Below are 18196 nucleotides of genomic sequence, written 5' to 3'. Positions count from 1 at the left end.
GAATGATTTAAAAAACGCCAAATATGAAATTTAATACAGTTCTAAAATCTAAAAAGTTTTTATGAATAAACACGGCATAAAATGAGAATCTCGTAAAATGAGTAATTTTTCAATTATTAGTAAACAAAAAAAGGTAGCCATTGTTTAGTGGAAAAAAAAATAAGCCCAAGCAGTACAGTGGTCATAATGCTATGTATTGTTTTTACATGCACTTCACAAGATAATTTTATTCATACAAAATATTATTTGGTAGTATGGGTGCCACTGGCACTGGAGACATATTTATAATTGCCGAAAAACTAATTAGAATTATTACAGTTCACACCTTCATCTGTCTTCTCCAATAGTATGTACATATCCCTGGTGTGGACGAATTATTTTTTTGCATGTACCTACTTACCTTAATAATTAAGGTACACCACACCGTACACCACTCATGTAAATCATTCATTAAGGTACAATACCTATCGTCTAAATCATTTCTAAATACTTTTATTCATGATTTTATCAAGATACCGACTAAAAAGATATTTTTCTTATCGATAGTCAAATTTCATTTTTCAAAGCAACAAACTCATTCCAAAATATATCAACTGTATCAACTTGGTTTTTTTTGTAAATGTTCAAATACTTATAATGTTAGTACACAAATTTTAATTTTATTTATTTTTCTAATATTATTATCTTGTAATTTACATTCAAATATAAAATGGTCTTAAAAACTCTCATCATAACAATACAACAGCTGTAAACATTAGTTGAACAAAGCTAGCTCTCAAGATAATTTGGCAACGTTGCATGAACGAACAAGTGTGTTGATCAAAATGATCAATGTAGAGACATTAAAAATAGATGATATTTTTTTGGGTATAAACATAATATTTATAGTTAAGTGATAGCTGACCATGTTTTAAATATAACGAAAAAGACAGCAAGTTGCTACCTCATCCATGTCATTATATATGACATGTGAAATAGTGATCGACGAAGGTCGTCTATTCACACATGAGCCGCTAAATGTGGTCGGATATAAATATATATATATATGTAATATATATATAATATATATAAATATATATAATATATATAAGTATATAAATATATATAATAATATCATATCCACAAATATACATGGACGTCGCCAGACGGTAATACAAGAAACCAGATCGACCACATTTTGGTCAAAGCGAAATATCGGCATGAACTGCTAGACGTGCGGATATATAGAGGTGCAGACATCCACAGTGACCACGAACTCTTGGTGGGGAAATCCCGTATGGACCTTAAACGAGTCCCAAAACCCAAAAGGACGGTCAGACTCGATGTGGAAAAACTGAAAAGTACCCGCGTGCGTGCAACCTATAAGCTGGAGCTGCAGAAGCGCTTATATGATGCTCGGACTCTTTCTGGTACGTCTTCCATCGACTCGGATCCCTTGGAAGGAAAATGGACATTATTACGGGATGCTATAATGAGCTCCGCAACTACTGCCTTAGGAGAGCGGCATATGCACAGGCCGGACTGGATGTCATCTCATACATGGGAGATGATTGAGAAGAGGAAGCTCCTGAAATAATTGCGGGACAATGGTACATACGACCTACAGCGCAGCACGGAATACCAGACAATCGACCGCGTGGTAAAGCGTTCTGCCCGCCGCGATAAGCGCCGACGCCTGGATGACCTCATTCGGGATGCGGAATCTGCTGCCTGCAAGAATAATCCAAGTGCTCTCTTCCGCATCACCAGAGCAATTTGCGGTAGGAAACGTCCAGTGGTCACTGCATTACGCAACTCTGACGGAGTGACAGTCACTGAACCTGCAAAGGTCCAGGAGCTATGGCGCCAACATTTCAGTGATGTCCTGAATCGCCCATCTCCATTGCATCCCTTCGATATTCCGTCGGAGATCACAGCCCTTAGAATCACTACTGCATCGGGATTCTGCGAAGATCCTCCTACAACTGCTGAAGTTAAAGAGGCAGTCAAAAGACTGAAACGCAGGAAAGCTCCTGGAGATGATGGCATCCATGCAGAATTTCTGCTCTGCGGACTGAGCGGTATATTGCCGTCCTTGTGTGACCTTCTGCACGAGGTGTGGGAGAGGGAGCAGTGTCCCAAAGCCTGGAGGGATGGTACCGTTGTTACTCTGCACAAAAAGGGTAACCCACAAGACTGTAATAATTACATATGAATCACTCTCCTCGGCGTTCCCGGGAAGGTGTTGGCGCATATTCTCCTGTACATGATTAGAAGTCCCATGCTGGAGGTTTTGCAGCATAGTGGATTTGTCCCGGGGAAGTCCTGCTCGGAGCATATTTCAACTCTCCGATGCCTCCTGCAACAGTACCAAGAGATGAATATACCTGTCGCCTGCTGCTTCGTGGACTATGAAAAGGCATTTGACAGTCCTCATTGTGAATTTCTGTGGCAAATTCTCCTAGGCTATGGTGTCACACGGAAACTGGTCGCCGTGATAAGTGCTCTCTACACCAATACAGAGTGTCGCGTGAGAGCAGCCGGAACATCCTCTGACCTCTTTGAAATTACGTCAGAAGTCAAGCAAGGATGTGTACTTGCGCCTTTTCTTTTTATCATCATGATGGATTTCATAATGCGTAAGACGGTTTGCCCCGATAATCGGATACGCCAACATCATAATGACAAAATCGATCTATGCGAAGAAAGACTGTGCGACCTGGAGTATGCAGATGACGCAGTCGTGTTTGACTCGACGATCGAACGGTTGGAGGTAACCGTGAACAGGCTCGCCGCGAGCTCGAAACGTGTGAGTCTTCATCTGAATGGGGCTAAGACCAAATCCATGTGCAGTGCTGCATGCATCGACGCCAACACTGCGGGTTTCCGGTCTGCCCGTCGAGCTGATGTCCGGGGTCAAATACTTGGGTGCCACGGTTGCCGATGATGGTGGTATTTCTAATGAGCTTGGAATCCGCATGGGTATGGCGGGATCTGCGTTCAACCAACTTGGAGTCGCATGGAGGTCAAGGCTGTGTTCTCTGAGGACCAAATGTCGTTTGTTTAACGCGTGCTACCTGTGCTCCTGTATGGCTGTGAGACATGGCATCTTACTAAGCTTCAAGAGTCTCGGCTTTTGAGCTTTGAGAATCGATGTCTCCGCCGAATCTTAGGGGTACATTGGTTCGACCGCATTACAAACACCCGAGTTCGTGAACAGACGCAACAGCTTTCGGTGATTTAAGTTCTCACGAAGAGACGCTTTACGTGGCTGGGACACGTATTCCGGATGCCTCCAAAGAGTGCGCCACTTCATACCATTGTGGCACAGCCTCAAGGGTTCCGTCACCTTGGCCGACCCTCCCTCACCCTGCAGCGGTGCTACAAGAGCGACCTACGTGCTGCAGGTCTGACATGGTAGGAGGCGCAAGAGTTGGCGATGGACCAAGGGAAGTGGCGCCAACTTGTGCTTGCCCTATGCCCCAATGTTGGAACGTGACAGGGTGGAAGAAGAAGAAGAAGAAGTTTTAGCTGGATCACCCAAATTGAAATTCAAATAACTTCAAGAAATCCGAGGCCTTTTTTATTTAGGTGCATCTTCTGACCAAAAATGCTTACCGGCGAATCTAATAAATTGCCGATGTTGACTGCTTTTTTTCTTGGTTCGCCAAATTTTCTTACTTTTCACCAATTTATAGGTAGTAAGGAAATATCGAAATTTTAGTACTTTGTGTGTATTTTTTCCGATATTCAAAATTATAATATTTTCAGCGTACTATAGGTACCTTTTTAACATCGTTCTTTAATTTTCTCCGCGTTTTAAACGCGGAGAAAATTATAGTACAAAATACTATAATTATACTACGATTGGCAACACTGCACCTGGCTGTCAAAAGCCAATTGCCATAGACAAATGTCATCATTGCAAACATTGCAAATTTACGTATATTATCTATGATTGCGAATGTCAATAATATTAATATTATGCTGTCGTGTAGGGCTACGATGATAGTATTATAAATTAATTAGGTACCTAATATTATTATTATAGTACTACTCCATATCGTCATTTTGATTAAGGTGATTTGAGACCTTATCTATGTTTGAGACGAAAAACCAAACCACAACCCGTAGACTACTATACTTTCTACAACCTACTGAAAAACGATATGGAGTAGGTTACTATAGAATTGCATGAATGTGTATGTTGCATTAAATAGTTTTATCGGTACGAGTCAGTTTGGAAGCCAGGCGGGAACCGCGCTAATTATTGTCATAGCCGATTTTGGCAAAATTCATGAATTCAAGAATGAAAACCTAACCTAACAAATAATCCAGTATATCGACTATTTTTAAAATGTGTTTGCCGCTGGCTTCCCCATAACCGACTTGTACCGTTTTATCTAAGTCGATTAGGATCGCAGTGACGATGTAATAACAAGAACAAATTTATTCACAGGAATACTCACGGATTACTGAATATCAAATGGATAACTATACGAAAGGGAAAAATGTTGACGAGCCATTGGACAGAAATGCCATACCCATTCCTAACATCTCAGATAACTTTTTGTGGATGCAGGTATTTCTTTTAAATCCCTTCAGCTTACAAAACAAATGTAGCCATTGATTATAATCAGGTGTAAATTCCAACACATAAAAAATCTATACAAAAATGAGTTTATTAGGAGAAAAGCTTCCAAAAGTATATATTTTGGGAGTTGTCATTAAACGAAATGATCAATTTACTGTTGTTAAATATGTTTTTAAAGGTAAACGGTGGAAGCAAACTTCGAGCTCTGTTGGGGCACGCAATGGGTGTCATTGCAGATGGCGGTGCACGTAGTGTCGTTTGGAGCGGAAGTGGTGCCGGTGTTCCGCGAGCGATTTCTTGTGCCGAAGTCATGAAGAAGGAAACAAAGATGCCTCATCAAATTACAAAAGTGGCATATAGAAAGTTAGTTTTGTTTATATGGTTATTTTACAGTAGGCTGTTCGTAAAACATTAGGTGATTCCGGTGCCAGTAAGCCCAGACTTTATGTGAGGTTTATGCAGAGGCCAGTAAGTGTACATGAAAGTGCAAGCAATAGGTGCAGTGCATACTTCTTCTTTGGCCATATCCGCCCCTGGATCTGGAACTGAATCTGAACTGGATCATATGGACACCACGCGGTGCCTCCAAGAATCCATGTCGCTCGTCAGTCTTCTTGCTTCGTTCCAGGTCAAACCAGCATCCCGTAGCTCCGCCGTATACACTCTGTAGATTGTATTTAGCGGCCTTCCAGGACGCTGGAATCCGGTTGGTTTGAAGAACAGGCAAGCCAGGTTGAAGTTCTCTTCTGGCATCCGCAGCACGTGGCCGAGCCAGGTCCAACGTCGCCTCTTCACTTTCAGCGTGATGAGAGGCTGCTTGATGCGTTCTCTTATCTCCTCGTTGCTCCTAAAGTCATACCACCGCACACCCAGTATTCGTCGCAAACATCTGTTTTCGAAGCTCAGTATAGGGTTGCTCTGAGCCTTCGTAAGGTGCCATGATTCGCTACTGTAAAGCAGCACCGTCAGAATGCAAGCGTCGAATAGGCGGCATTTGGTTTTGACCGAGTACAATACAGTGCATACACTAAATAATAATAAAATAAATCGGATGTGAAGATGTTGAGGTAACTTTATAGCAGCTGCTGTAGTTATAGCAATGGCGAAGGGTGAATTTTTGAAAGAAGTAGGCTGTCGGAAAAGCACACTTGTCAGGTATACTTACGGGAAATAAGAAGATAATCTGATATCACTACTGATGAATATAAACACTAATGACAACGACACACTAAATCGATGACATTCCATAAGCTCACTGACGATATTAAATTGAGCGATGAGTTTGGATTATGTATTTTCCTAAACATTTATAAACGTAACATACATAATTTCATCTGTAAAACTAGACATTTTAAAATACTCAACTGACATAACTGACAATAAATTATGTTAGTCTATGACTGAACTAACTGATAAATAAAAATCACGAGATAAAATTATTATTTATTTTTTAAATACAGTACACTCTCAGTAATCTGCCGCTCGATTAGGCGACAACTACTATAATTCGCCGTTATTTTTACTAGTTGAAGTTTTTCTATAATTCGCCGGTATTCGATTGTCAAATTCAGTAGTCATGAGCGTGTATACACCCTGTACTTTACTTACTACAGTAGCAGGTCAGTTGTTTTAAATAAATAAATAATATATTGTACACAATATCGTCTGTTTTGTAAAAAGGGCGAATTAACCAAAATGCTATTTTACAGGAGGATTTTTAACTATTGACATTTATTTGTTTATGACCTGTAGATGATCATAAATATCTAACAAATTTATAATAAAGCTTAGAAAGAATACTGTCATTATAATAGGTATTATTATATAATATTTTAAAAGGCCTAATATGTCACATTTGCTTTTCATTCGTAATTTTAATTAATTTAATTTTAGTCGATTATCGTTTTTAAGTACTTTCCTGTGGAGATACAAATTCGCCATTTTTACACAACAAAACTAGTGGGGTACATATTGTATTTTCATTAAAATCTCGATTTTGCCAAAATGGTTGATTCGCCCATTTTACAAAACACCGACGATATATTGCCATCTCTTGTGAATCATGGTGACATTCTTAACCGATATACATACAAGTCTTTAAGATATACATACTTTTAATATATTTCTAAATAATGTTTCTACGGTTTTATTTTTTCATATAAATTAATGGCCCGCCGGGTACCACTATTCTAATATCACATAATGATTTGAAATAGAAAAACAATCATACATGAAAAAGTCATATGGGTAATAATAATAATAACAGACTTAGACTAATAACAGATCAACAGATGACCCTGGGTCCTTTAAAAACCATTTGCACATGACAAAAATATATTTTGATTTTCTTTCACTACGTGAAACACTATTAATATCAAGAAACACCTGTATGATGGATGCAGAGAACACAAAATTAATGGAAATTGGTTTACCACTGGGCGTGGTATAAGAGGTTAGGGATTGCGAGTGTGGAAAAATATGGGATAAACTTAAACACGTGTTAAATAATATGTTATTTTCAATAGTGTTGTGTCTGTACAGTACACTGTCAGTAATCCGCCACCCCAAAAACCAGACAAGTGTCCAATTAGTGAAAACGGTGGATTATATAGTGCATACATACAAATTAATATGGTAAAAATTAAAACAGGTACATATTTTACAGTTTTTATTGAGAAATTTGTACTAGTTTACATAGTTAATGGTTTTCTTTATAATCAAAATCAAGTAAGTATTTATTAAATTATACATATTAAATAAGCTAAGTTTATTCCTACATGTATTAAAGTATTAAACCGTGGGCGGCCAACCAATATTGTACATTTTAGCAATGTCAGTAAATGAAGCACCACTATCTATTTTTCGTAAAATTTTCAATTTTTGGTTTAAAGTTAATGCGTCATGTTTACGCTTTCGAGAAGACTCCATTTTGTTAACTTATTCAAACAAAGAATGTAGCAGAAGAAACGAATAGAAACACATGCGTCAGTTGCTAGAATACACAGCGGACTAACTGAAAGAAAACGATAGTATTATTGATTTTAATGGTTAACAGAACTGGGCTAGACGGCGGACAGCTCATAAGTCATAATATTGGTATGCGGCGGACTACTGAATTTGACATACACATACCGGCGGATTATAGAGCTTGATTTTGTGCTTGAAACCAGAAAAAATAACGGCGGATTATAGTAGTTGTCGGATAAGCAAGCGGCGGATTAATGAGCGTACTATAGCTTAGTATGTAATATGCGCGAAAGTTTGTCATGTTAATATAACATGCTTTCAATATTTAGGGAGTCAGTGCGCTTTTTTATGTCATGACCGTCATAAAGTACCCTGCTTCAAAATTTTGGCCCATCTGTTGACTTTTACATTTCATACATCTTATTGGTCTGTTCTGTGGATGAATGCTTTATCTGTGAAAATTATATTACAAATATTTTTATTTTAGCTACGTTTTTTTTATAATTCTGCAAGTTATTTTTAAACAATTTACAATATTTAAAGAGGTCTGTCAAGCTAGGTATTGAAAATCATTTTGAAGATTATATTAAAGCTAGACATTGGAGCGCAGTGACCGCGACAGGTATAACTTACAGATAGTACCTATTCATACTATTGCCATATCAATGACGTTTTGCACTTGAGCCAATGACTCGCTTGCGACAGGTTACCTGACTGCTTTTGTACTAGTAGTGTACCGTCACAATGTGTACTTGCGTGCCATACTAATACGCATAATCAAGATTATTGACAAAAAAAATGTTAACATACCTTTGCACATGGTCTATTTTTCACAATCAGACAAGACCCCATCACATTATTTTTTACATTATGGCAGCAATCCCCCCGCTGGATGTTCATTAGTTTTTTTTTTTATCCTGATAGACGCCGTATATGTCGCCTAATTAAGACCAGGACCAGGTGTGGTGGCACAACCATTATTTTTTGTACACTAAATCTATAGACTGAGAATTATTGTTCATTGGCAATATCACACCATGGATATTATGTCAAAAAACACTCTTTCACTTGTTAAGGTTTGTGTTGCGTAATAATCTTCTATGGTACAAATATCCCTTTCCATCTTACAGAAGTGAAGAGTTCTGGGAACCGCAGATGGAAGGACTCGAGCGGCTTGTAGTTAATAGAGAAGTGCCGATTGTTCACATTTTGCTGTCATTCGATCAACTTGACACTTCAGAACCTGGGTATGCTTTATTCAGATTTATAAAGAAAAAATGTTCTGTTTAGACACATCCTAAAATTAGAATATACTTTCAACTTAAAACAGTATTCGAGGCTTTCAGCAATATTCATTCTCATCACAATTCTTACATTTCATTTTTGCTCAAGCGTAAACGCCATTAACATCCTTTTTTATTCTATTAGTAGATACTCTACCTTAATTATCTATTGATTCACATGTAGGGTACAGAAGGCAACATAGAAATGAGAGCGAAGTTACCTAAGTCTTCTGGAAGGGTTGATGCATGTCAATTAACATTAATAATAATTGCAATAACATCTGTCAGGTGACAATTCACATTCATTCCGACCATTTCCGATCCTAATAGGATCATATGGGCCTCCACAAAGTGGAGGTTTGTATAAACAGATTTTGTTTTTACGAGAAAATGGATGTCAACCACTTGCTCAACCTATTAGGTCCATACTCTGACTCATACAAAAATTGAAAACCAATATGTGTACTTGCTAGACCCACAACGCTATAGGCCGACGCTTAAGCCGCGCGGCCATCGTTTCCATCATCTCCCCCCAATTCACATAATCGACATGAAAAACTAACTGCAGCGAGGTATCAAATATTTATGTGGTAGTATTTATGTAGTATTAAAGCATTCAATGTTATTAGATATCTTCCCAGTGAGATACTTATAGAGATACCAATAGTTGTTTATATTTTTTCAGATATCAATGTTTAAACAGTACAAACACATTTTGGCAATCGACTACTGTAGAAAGAAAAAAGTTCGACAAACGAAAAAAGTCTCCGAAGGTATCGTCTGATGAAGTGGCATCCATGGGACTACAATCAGAGAGGAGAGGAAAGAAAATCCTGCAGCCCAGACCAAAAAAAAATGTAGTCACTGAAAAATAAGCTCTCATAACTTTACACATCTTCATGATGCAAAAAAATTGCCATAACTGTTTTATACAAGTAGTCCCAAGCAATCATGTCATAATTAGTGTGCCGCCCTTGAGGTGAATGACATGAAGAAATTGTCACCAAACACATCGCAATTTTCTTGGAATGTGTTCAGATTAGGAAATCCTTGGATATTTGAGTTACTCTTATGAGACATTCAAACTCTGACATTGAGTTTTTGCATTACTATGGTTCGGTTACTGAATATGATGACTTGTAATTTGATATTATGCATTTTTGGGTTACAAAAAACAAATCTTTTTCATTTCAATAGGCTTTATTTAGAAAATGGGAGACAATAATATTATTTAATGATCACCTGTCGCCTTAATTCACTCTTGCCAGTGCTGTCCCCCTGCGGGTTTCACTGGTACATCTGAACCAATTACCAGTTTAGATGTATTAAACATTTATAAATTGGAATACATAATAATATTTTTGTACACACTGATCTTTTCTATTGGGAAATCGTGGAGTTTTGACTATTTCCTATACATACAAGAAAAATGAAATTGTACATATCCAACTATTCATATAGTATTTGAAATTTAGCATCCAGTATTCAAATCTTTGAATCGCTTTGGGGGACTCACTGTTCATATCATATATCATCCCACCCCTTTCACACATATTAATTAGCATATTATTTTGAATTTGTTAATTACATAATATATTTGTTAAATATTATAGAGAAACAAGGATTTTCTAGCTTAAAATTGCTTGTGAAATACGACAAATAAATGATTTTGGCTTATCGTTATCTTTGTACTCCAAGCCCCCTTCATTAATTAATTCAGATACATTAAAAAAATAAATAGGGCAGATTGTTAAAAAAAAAGCATATGGTTTCCTCCCTTGAAATAGTAGAATAACCTAACAATTTTACAAATGATATTAGGTCAGTTTTTAATTACAGGTGGTCCTCGACATTCGAACAATCTGCTTTCACTATTTCCTACATTTCTTAAAATTTAGATTTTTGTTGATAATGCAAAAACTGTGCGCTTCCATGCAGACGCCCCGCTCTCCGCTCCCTATCACCTTCTCAAATATGTAAAATGGTGGTATTCAACTATCTCTTGACAAGTTTATAAAGAAAACACCTGATTGCTAATTTGCCTGGTTAACTTTATTATATCCATTGATAAAGAAATATTTTAAAGTACACTTTTTGATCCCTCTACTTTCGAACACATTTTCAGTAACCAATTACGTGGGAAAGTCGAGGGCCGCCGGTATACAGAACAAATATAAAATATGTACCATTTTTCGCTTCTAAGCAGGGCATATTATGAGCTTCCTCCACCAGTTACCATCTTTAGTTCACACAATTATAGTGAGTACTATTTTACATATTACGCGGAACCAGAATTATACCTAGTTTAATGTAACAGACTAATTTGCGCAAGGGGGTGCCCGTTCAAGCCAAAAGTCACTTATGCAGGTAATCCTCATTTGTCGCGACACCGGCAAGTGCGAATTTGTATATCGCGGTTGATTTTTAATAGTTTTTTTGTTCTGGACTTGTTTTGACATGTGCCACGAATCAACACGAGTGGAACTATGTGTGTATGATCAGATTATTTGACTGTTACTGACAATTTTTACATAAGTGCAGACATGCTAAGCTGGGTTAATTATGTAGATTCTTTTTTGCAACACAATACGAAATGAATAACTTCAAATTTATTGCACTTATATTAATTTAATTTTATGTATGATGTTCATTAAAAAGGCATTTTCATTGTTCAAATTTCATTAATTTTTCAAAAACCCCGTTGCTCGCAAAATTTTGCTTATCAAGACCATGTCCAAAACGTACCCCCCAAAGAACAATCTGTTACCTGTATAATAACTCCCTCCACTGAGTAGGGCTGCATTAAGACCTTTTTTTAAGGAATACTTGTTAGCCATTCACCCAACCAATTAATTATATATTGACCTGTAAAATACTGCTATTATAAAATGACATATATTTTTTTTGATTTATTTAAATTAACATCAGCCTATATCTAATGTATTCATTTTAAAATGAGTTACGCTGTGCACCCACTAAAACATTTGACCTCGCACACAGTGTCAAGAGACGGTCGGTGCGGGAGTCCTGCACGGGGGAGAAGGGATCAAAACGCAACATCTTGCGGTTGTGTCGGTGTGTGGCCTTATTTAGATTTCTATTCGGGGAGCCACTTATTGAATGCAATGTAATTTTTCTTGCAGTCGCATTCCAAGTAAGTGAATGAATATGGACCCCCTACCTTGAAAAATAATACAATTTAGAGCAGGATAAATATTCAATTTTATAATATTACAGGTGCTACATATTAATACAATCTATCATAGTGAAGAATCATTGCATATACATATTCTGTGAGATAAATATGTATGATTGTGAAGCAATAATTTGTTATTATTAATAGTCATTCATTTCTTCATTGAGATATTATTTATACATTAATTACATTTAATGCACATTCACATTCACACAGGATTCTGGCTAACACAAGGGAAAATCGAAAATAACACAAACATACTTTAAATCAAATACAAAGACGATTTCAATCATTACCTCGAATTTCAAAGAATCATTATAAAAATAAAAAAGTTTCTGTGATTATCTATTCTGCACGCACTGCACTGCACTGTCACAAATCTTGTCATAGCAGAGGTAAAACGTATTAAGTGTAATACATAATGTGTTTTACCTGTGATATGATGATTTCATACCAAATGTGGACTGTAAAAAGAATGAGACAAAATTGGTACATATTAAGTTACAGAAGTTACATAACATTGCTTTATTCACTGAAAAATTGGTAGGTACATATTATTATATTGATGAAGAGTGTTTTACATAATATTTTACAGTAAAGTTTTTGAAACATTCAAATTCAATTATTTATTTGTTGCATAGGACAATGAATATATTATATATATTTTTTAACAATATTACAAAAATATGATGCATACATTTATGTAAACAAATAATTGAACTATACTGTTTCAAAGAAACGTCCTGTAAAATATATAGAATGACGATAATTGTTCTGCATTGAGTGACAAAATGCAATGTATGTTATTGAAGCGATGATAAAATTTCATTCTAACATCGATCAATACGTAGGTGAATGCCAATAGTTATCAAACAATGAATTTTTCTCCAACCTTAATGAAAGCAATGGTCAAAATTAATGCTCATATTTCATTCTGAGAATCTAGGATTTCTTTCTGCAAATTAGCTTATTTCTAACCCTGTCTGATATATTTCAATAAACAACAATTGGCAGCACTGTTGTCATTATAATTCTCCAATATTCTGAATCTACTTCCATTTTAAGCCAGCTATTGCAATTCTGCTTCTGCGGAAATGCATTGATTATTTTACTAACTTTTAATGTTGAATACGAATATGTACTTACATAATCATTAGTCATTTAATTATTACGAATAATAGCAATATAATGTGATATTATAATTTAATGAAGTGGAAGAAAAATAAGTATTAAAACTTCTTTCAAATAAAAACACATCGGCCACCGAGTAAGAAAAGCATTTGAATGGTTAAAATTTTAATTTATTTATTAAAGAGATACCAAAAGAATTTCGTCGTTGAAACTAGAAAATTGTGTAACTCCGCTTTAATCGAAAATTGACTTTGAATGCCATCTAGTAGCCGTTGATAATATCTATCCATCTTGCAAATTTTGTAATTCCAGAAAAATTGTAACATTGTTAAATCATGGATAATTCAACTCCAAAACCATATATTTGTATAGGAAACCATTATGTTTTTTGTCTCTCATGTTAAGTAGTGTTTTTGGAGTTACACAATTTTCTAGTTTCAATGACGTTATGTATTGTCTCAGGCATTTTTCATATGCAAAAAATTAATTTGATAATTTTGATTTCAATGTCTGCAGACCGGACATCTTTTTTTCTGACAAACTTTCAGGTCAGTAGTAGAAAGTGAAAAAAAATCAATCAACATGTCAATTTGCATCGTCATGACATCAACTAATAATATATTTAATAAATTACAGGATTTCAAATATAATATCAAAATTGTTTAATTGAAAGTATTTTTGTTTATATAAATATTACACTAATTTTCCAAAATTTCAAAGTAACCCTTTTCGATCTCACGTAGCCAGACTCGACATTGATTTTATTCACACAGGTAATATATCGAGTTATGCTCGACAGATTTTTTTATTATTATTATGTCATTAATTGGCGCTGCGGTTGGCTTTTCTGCGATACGACTGATCTGAATAGTGAGCAAAATTGGTAAAATAAAAAAAAATAGTCAGAATATCTTAAATTATAGTGGAAACATTACATTAGAGAAAATCGCGATTGATTTAAAGACATAACAGTAGTATAAAACATAGAAGGACTGGAAAAAGATAACTCTGAAGTCAACTTGTTTGTAAGCAAAAAAAATGTATGTTAAAATATATCTTTTCAAACAAGTTGGACTACCTTCATAATATATTTTACGAACTTACTTTATTTTGCAATTTACAATAATCATGAGCACATCTTGAAAATAAACTTAAATTTAAATTACACTCTCACACTTTACCTATGCGTAAATGTGTATAAATGCTTTGAATATCATAATAAAAATAATTAATGTCCTCTGATTTTTTTTTAAAAGAACCTTTCAATAGAGTACATATTGAAATTATTATTCTACACATTTAATATGGAAAAAATTACATAACAGGTGCCAAAAGAACAGCAAGCTTACAATAGTATGTATCTATTTTATAGTGGGTAAGGGTAATCCAGCTGTAGTCCCAGCATTTATTAGTTTGTTGTCTTAATTTGGGTATGTCAGGAAAAGTGAATCATCAGTTTGGTGTGGTGTCAACAATTTTAGATTTTTTTTTGGCATGTTTGACAATGAATTTTGAGGTATTTGACACCCTTTACTAAATTAATGAAAAACTACATTACATCGAACACAGTGTAGTCCACGTACACATAACTAACCGTGCGCCAGATGTATAATATATTATGTAATGGACTAAGAATATAATGTATATCAGACCAATATTCCGAATCATTATTATAATGTCGAGGGGGAGCCACGTCAAATGCGTTACCCAAGTAAGATGGAGGTTTACTTAGTGGGCGGAGTCACATTTGACGGGGCCTCATTTCATGCTTCCGATTCGGCCTGTTGCGTCCCTGCCACCAGCTCTGTCTGCGGCACGATGGGCACAATCAGATTCGTACTGGACATCAGTTTGTACTTCTCAACGAACCTGGTAAATCTGTGACAGAGGAATGTTTCATCTTCAAAGTCATAGAATATTTTACGGTGATGGAAGTACGCATGTGAAAAGATTCGATAGACTCTTCTGCATACCGAGCCGAGTTTCAAAACCGAAGCTTCTTTGATGCTTATCCTGAAATAATAAAAAAAATATTACAATAATAATTTTACATATACAATAAATTTATTTGGTAGAATTCAAGATTTCACCATCTTTGATCGATCGCAAACCTGGAGAGTCGTTGTAATGTCATTCAAGTTCTCCAGGTTTGCACGCACCATCGGAACAAAGTCAACAGAAAGGTGCAGAGTGGGATATATGGACACATACCAGAAGGATGCGAATGGTTTAAACAATCTCCATCACGAAGAATGTACCTCGACATTCTTTAACCTCAGTAGACTGATAGGCAGGACATGTGGAAGAACGGACAACCTCGGGTAGTAAGTAGACTGGCACACCCAAACGACAGTTGGACGGTGTCAACAAGAAGTAGAAGACGGAGGAAGTTTTTGAGGTAAGCTAGGATCCGTCCTGGGTTGTCACGATGATGATGGTCAGAATAAATGAAAATTACCTGCTAGGGAAATATTTGTTGCTGTTCAGTAAGCAAGCGGCACCATCCAGGGTGTGTCTAGTGTAATCGATTGCGGGGCACTCCTTGGGAGTTTTGTGAGCGGCACAAAGGAATATCCATTGCTCGGTGGCCGTCATCTGTGTGCAGGAGTGTGGGAAACATTCCTCTTGAAGGCGAACGGCGAGCCCGTTCAGCTCCATACAAAATTGTCTGTAATTGGAAAATAATTCACATCAGAGTTCGGTTTAATGATTAATATATGGGGCTTATTGAACATTTTAAACCTAACTCACTTATAAGACAATCGTAAAGTTGCAAAATTATTCAACAAACTTGATATGCATATGGTTTTTCAGGAATGAAAATTTCTATTCAATTATAGTTTGATGTACTGATTAGCAATTCTAGAATGCTCATAGTATGGGTGAATAAGTGACGTATTACTTGGATGCAGTAGGTATGTGAAAAATCAATTTCATAAATAACCACGTAGGACTTACAAATTTAATCAGTCGACTCTGTAAACAGATGAAAGCGATTGATTAATTTACTCTAACTACATAGTAATGAGAGTCAATTTGGAAATTTGGGTTCACTTCTTTACATCATATTATTGTCATACTCTGCTAACGCCTCTATAACTGTACACGGAAATGTTTATTACAAAAATACATTTGACAACTGAAAATGAACTCTTATAGAATTAGTCAAACGCATGAAAATTTGCAATAATTTAATTAAAATAAAATAATTACTAATAGATAGGGATTATTTTTGACTACAAATCATAGAATAGATTAACGGGATAGAAATACGAAAGTAAGTTGCTGTAATACCCAAGAAATATAAAGCCCACTGAGTGTTTTCAAATATTACCAATGGAATGTGTGTTTGGTTTATGTAATTAATTTTAATGCATGTTTTGATGCAGTCTTAACTCTTGAAAACGTCATTTTTTAAATGTGTATAAGTTGATCCGATATTTATCCACACTAGAGAATTATATCTTCTTACAGCCACACCCAGAAGGTAACCAATTTTCTACTTTTGTGTTCCGTGCTACATACCTATGAAATTTATTTTAATGATATCAAACATTTTGGCGGACAGCTGTTGTTGCGTTAGTTAATGGGTGATTGGCAACACTGAGACTTATTGGAATGTAAGTCGAATCATTTTTAACCATGTTATGAGTTTAGGACGATATTTGAATGAGTGGACCCTTGTAAATCCAGATATTTATTGATGTATCGTTTACATGAACTTTACACATACTGCATCCGCCTAATACATTTGGGCTAACATGTCCCAGAGAACAGGCGTGACATTTGGTATGGATAAACATGCAATGCAAACTAACTACCAGCTAAATTTATACATTAGCTTAGTGACATTATCGATTTCACTTATATATATATAACGGTTCCACTCCATAGAATCAGACCCAATCAACACTAATCAATAGAATATAATATTCCTAACATTTGGTTATATCAGTCACTAAAAAAGAATGGGTCATGAAAATAAAGCATAATGGTTACATTTAATTGCATATTTTATCAGTATATATAAATGCTTATTTACCGTAAATGTTCATATTTCCACACACCCTCATCTTGAACGTCAGGCATGTTTAGCGTGAAGTCATAGTTTGACGGGTCACGACGAATAGTTTGTTGAATATATTGCTGTACGGCAAGGGTACTATCCATTTCTTCAAAGGGTTCATCAGGCCAGCGGCAGAAGTCCTGGAAAACATTACTATTACAATTCAACTGACACATAGGCCATAGTTTGAGACACTAATAATGGATGTCAAACTGACACGGCCAATCCGAGGATTTGTATGCAATATCTACAGGAGTTGGTAACTGTTAGCAGACAGTTATCAATATAAAACTTACAGCTGCTTTTGTTCCAGGTCTGTTTCTCTTTAAAATTGGAGTACCATCAGCCATCTTCATGTTTGCTGATAGTACAATTTCACAAAAATCTTCACTAATCGAATTTGACTAGAGCCGTGGTTTTCTACGAAACCAGCGACATCTGGCTCTGGCCGCTGGCGTTACCAGTTGCCTGTTGCCAGTTGCGAAAGAAGCGAAATTTAGTATTGCCGTTATTACAAAAACTAAGTTACCTACGTTATACTTTACCATGACTAAGAAAAATAATTATTATTCGATGATTACTAGCCAGTCTTCTGTTTGTAAGACGGTTGGAACCTCGTAATGGTGAATTAGTTTGAATGGTTTTGGCTGTAGGAACGCATTCAAACGCTTTCGGTTGAAAACAGGGCCTATAGGGTCCCGTGTTTATTGATCAGAAACAGGTTCAGGGTTGAGAGAGAAAACTGGGGGTTGGGCCCGCTTCTTCTAGAACCCCTGAGTTCTTTAAGTCCTCGATCTCGAGAGTGACCTCTGCTGACTGTTGCGTTTGAAATTCTTTCCGTAAAAGTAAAAAAAGGACTTACCAATGGTGGTGTCCGCACAAAAGGTATGCGGGCTACGGCTATTATTTTTACCAATGTTGGAGGTGGTACACGACGCCATCCAGACTCCTCGAAAGTCTCTTAGGCGGCCCCCAATGTT

At 36.1% G+C, this 18196-nt stretch overlaps 2 protein-coding genes across 4 annotated transcripts; one reads left to right on the top strand and one right to left on the bottom strand.

The window, feature by feature from the left end:
* The first annotated feature begins 3933 nt into the window (after window positions 1–3933).
* On the top strand, window positions 3934–10501 carry Rpp25 (ribonuclease P protein subunit Rpp25). 3 transcript variants are annotated; one of them, XM_085958322.1, is made up of 5 exons: window positions 3934–4008; window positions 4439–4561; window positions 4752–4936; window positions 8671–8787; window positions 9509–10501. In XM_085958322.1, exons 2-5 carry the CDS (start codon window positions 4466–4468, stop codon window positions 9696–9698), a joined length of 588 nt encoding a protein of 195 aa, XP_085814448.1. In that variant the 5' UTR covers window positions 3934–4008; window positions 4439–4465; the 3' UTR covers window positions 9699–10501. The 3 variants fall into 3 exon arrangements, with proteins under 3 accessions (XP_085814448.1, XP_085814450.1, XP_085814449.1); XM_085958324.1 differs by having other exon boundaries at window positions 3934–4153; XM_085958323.1 differs by having other exon boundaries at window positions 3934–4181.
* A 2801-nt stretch (window positions 10502–13302) lies between these two features.
* On the bottom strand, window positions 13303–17656 carry Mob4 (MOB kinase activator 4). Its single transcript, XM_085958321.1, has 4 exons — window positions 17513–17656; window positions 17193–17356; window positions 15609–15818; window positions 13303–15163 (listed from the first exon to the last, which is right to left on the bottom strand). The coding sequence occupies exons 1-4, from the start codon at window positions 17570–17572 to the stop codon at window positions 14914–14916; spliced, it is 684 nt and encodes a 227-aa protein (XP_085814447.1). The 5' UTR covers window positions 17573–17656; the 3' UTR covers window positions 13303–14913.
* Window positions 17657–18196: the final 540 nt, after the last annotated feature.

This window comes from Rhyacophila brunnea, unplaced genomic scaffold, assembly GCF_057557595.1.
Source record: "Rhyacophila brunnea isolate RB1 unplaced genomic scaffold, BYU_Rbru_1.0 scaffold_7, whole genome shotgun sequence".
Taxonomy (NCBI): Eukaryota; Metazoa; Arthropoda; class Insecta; order Trichoptera; family Rhyacophilidae; genus Rhyacophila; species Rhyacophila brunnea.
The sequence above is the reverse complement of the archived record's forward strand: the minus strand, read 5'-3'. Positions and strand labels throughout refer to the sequence as shown.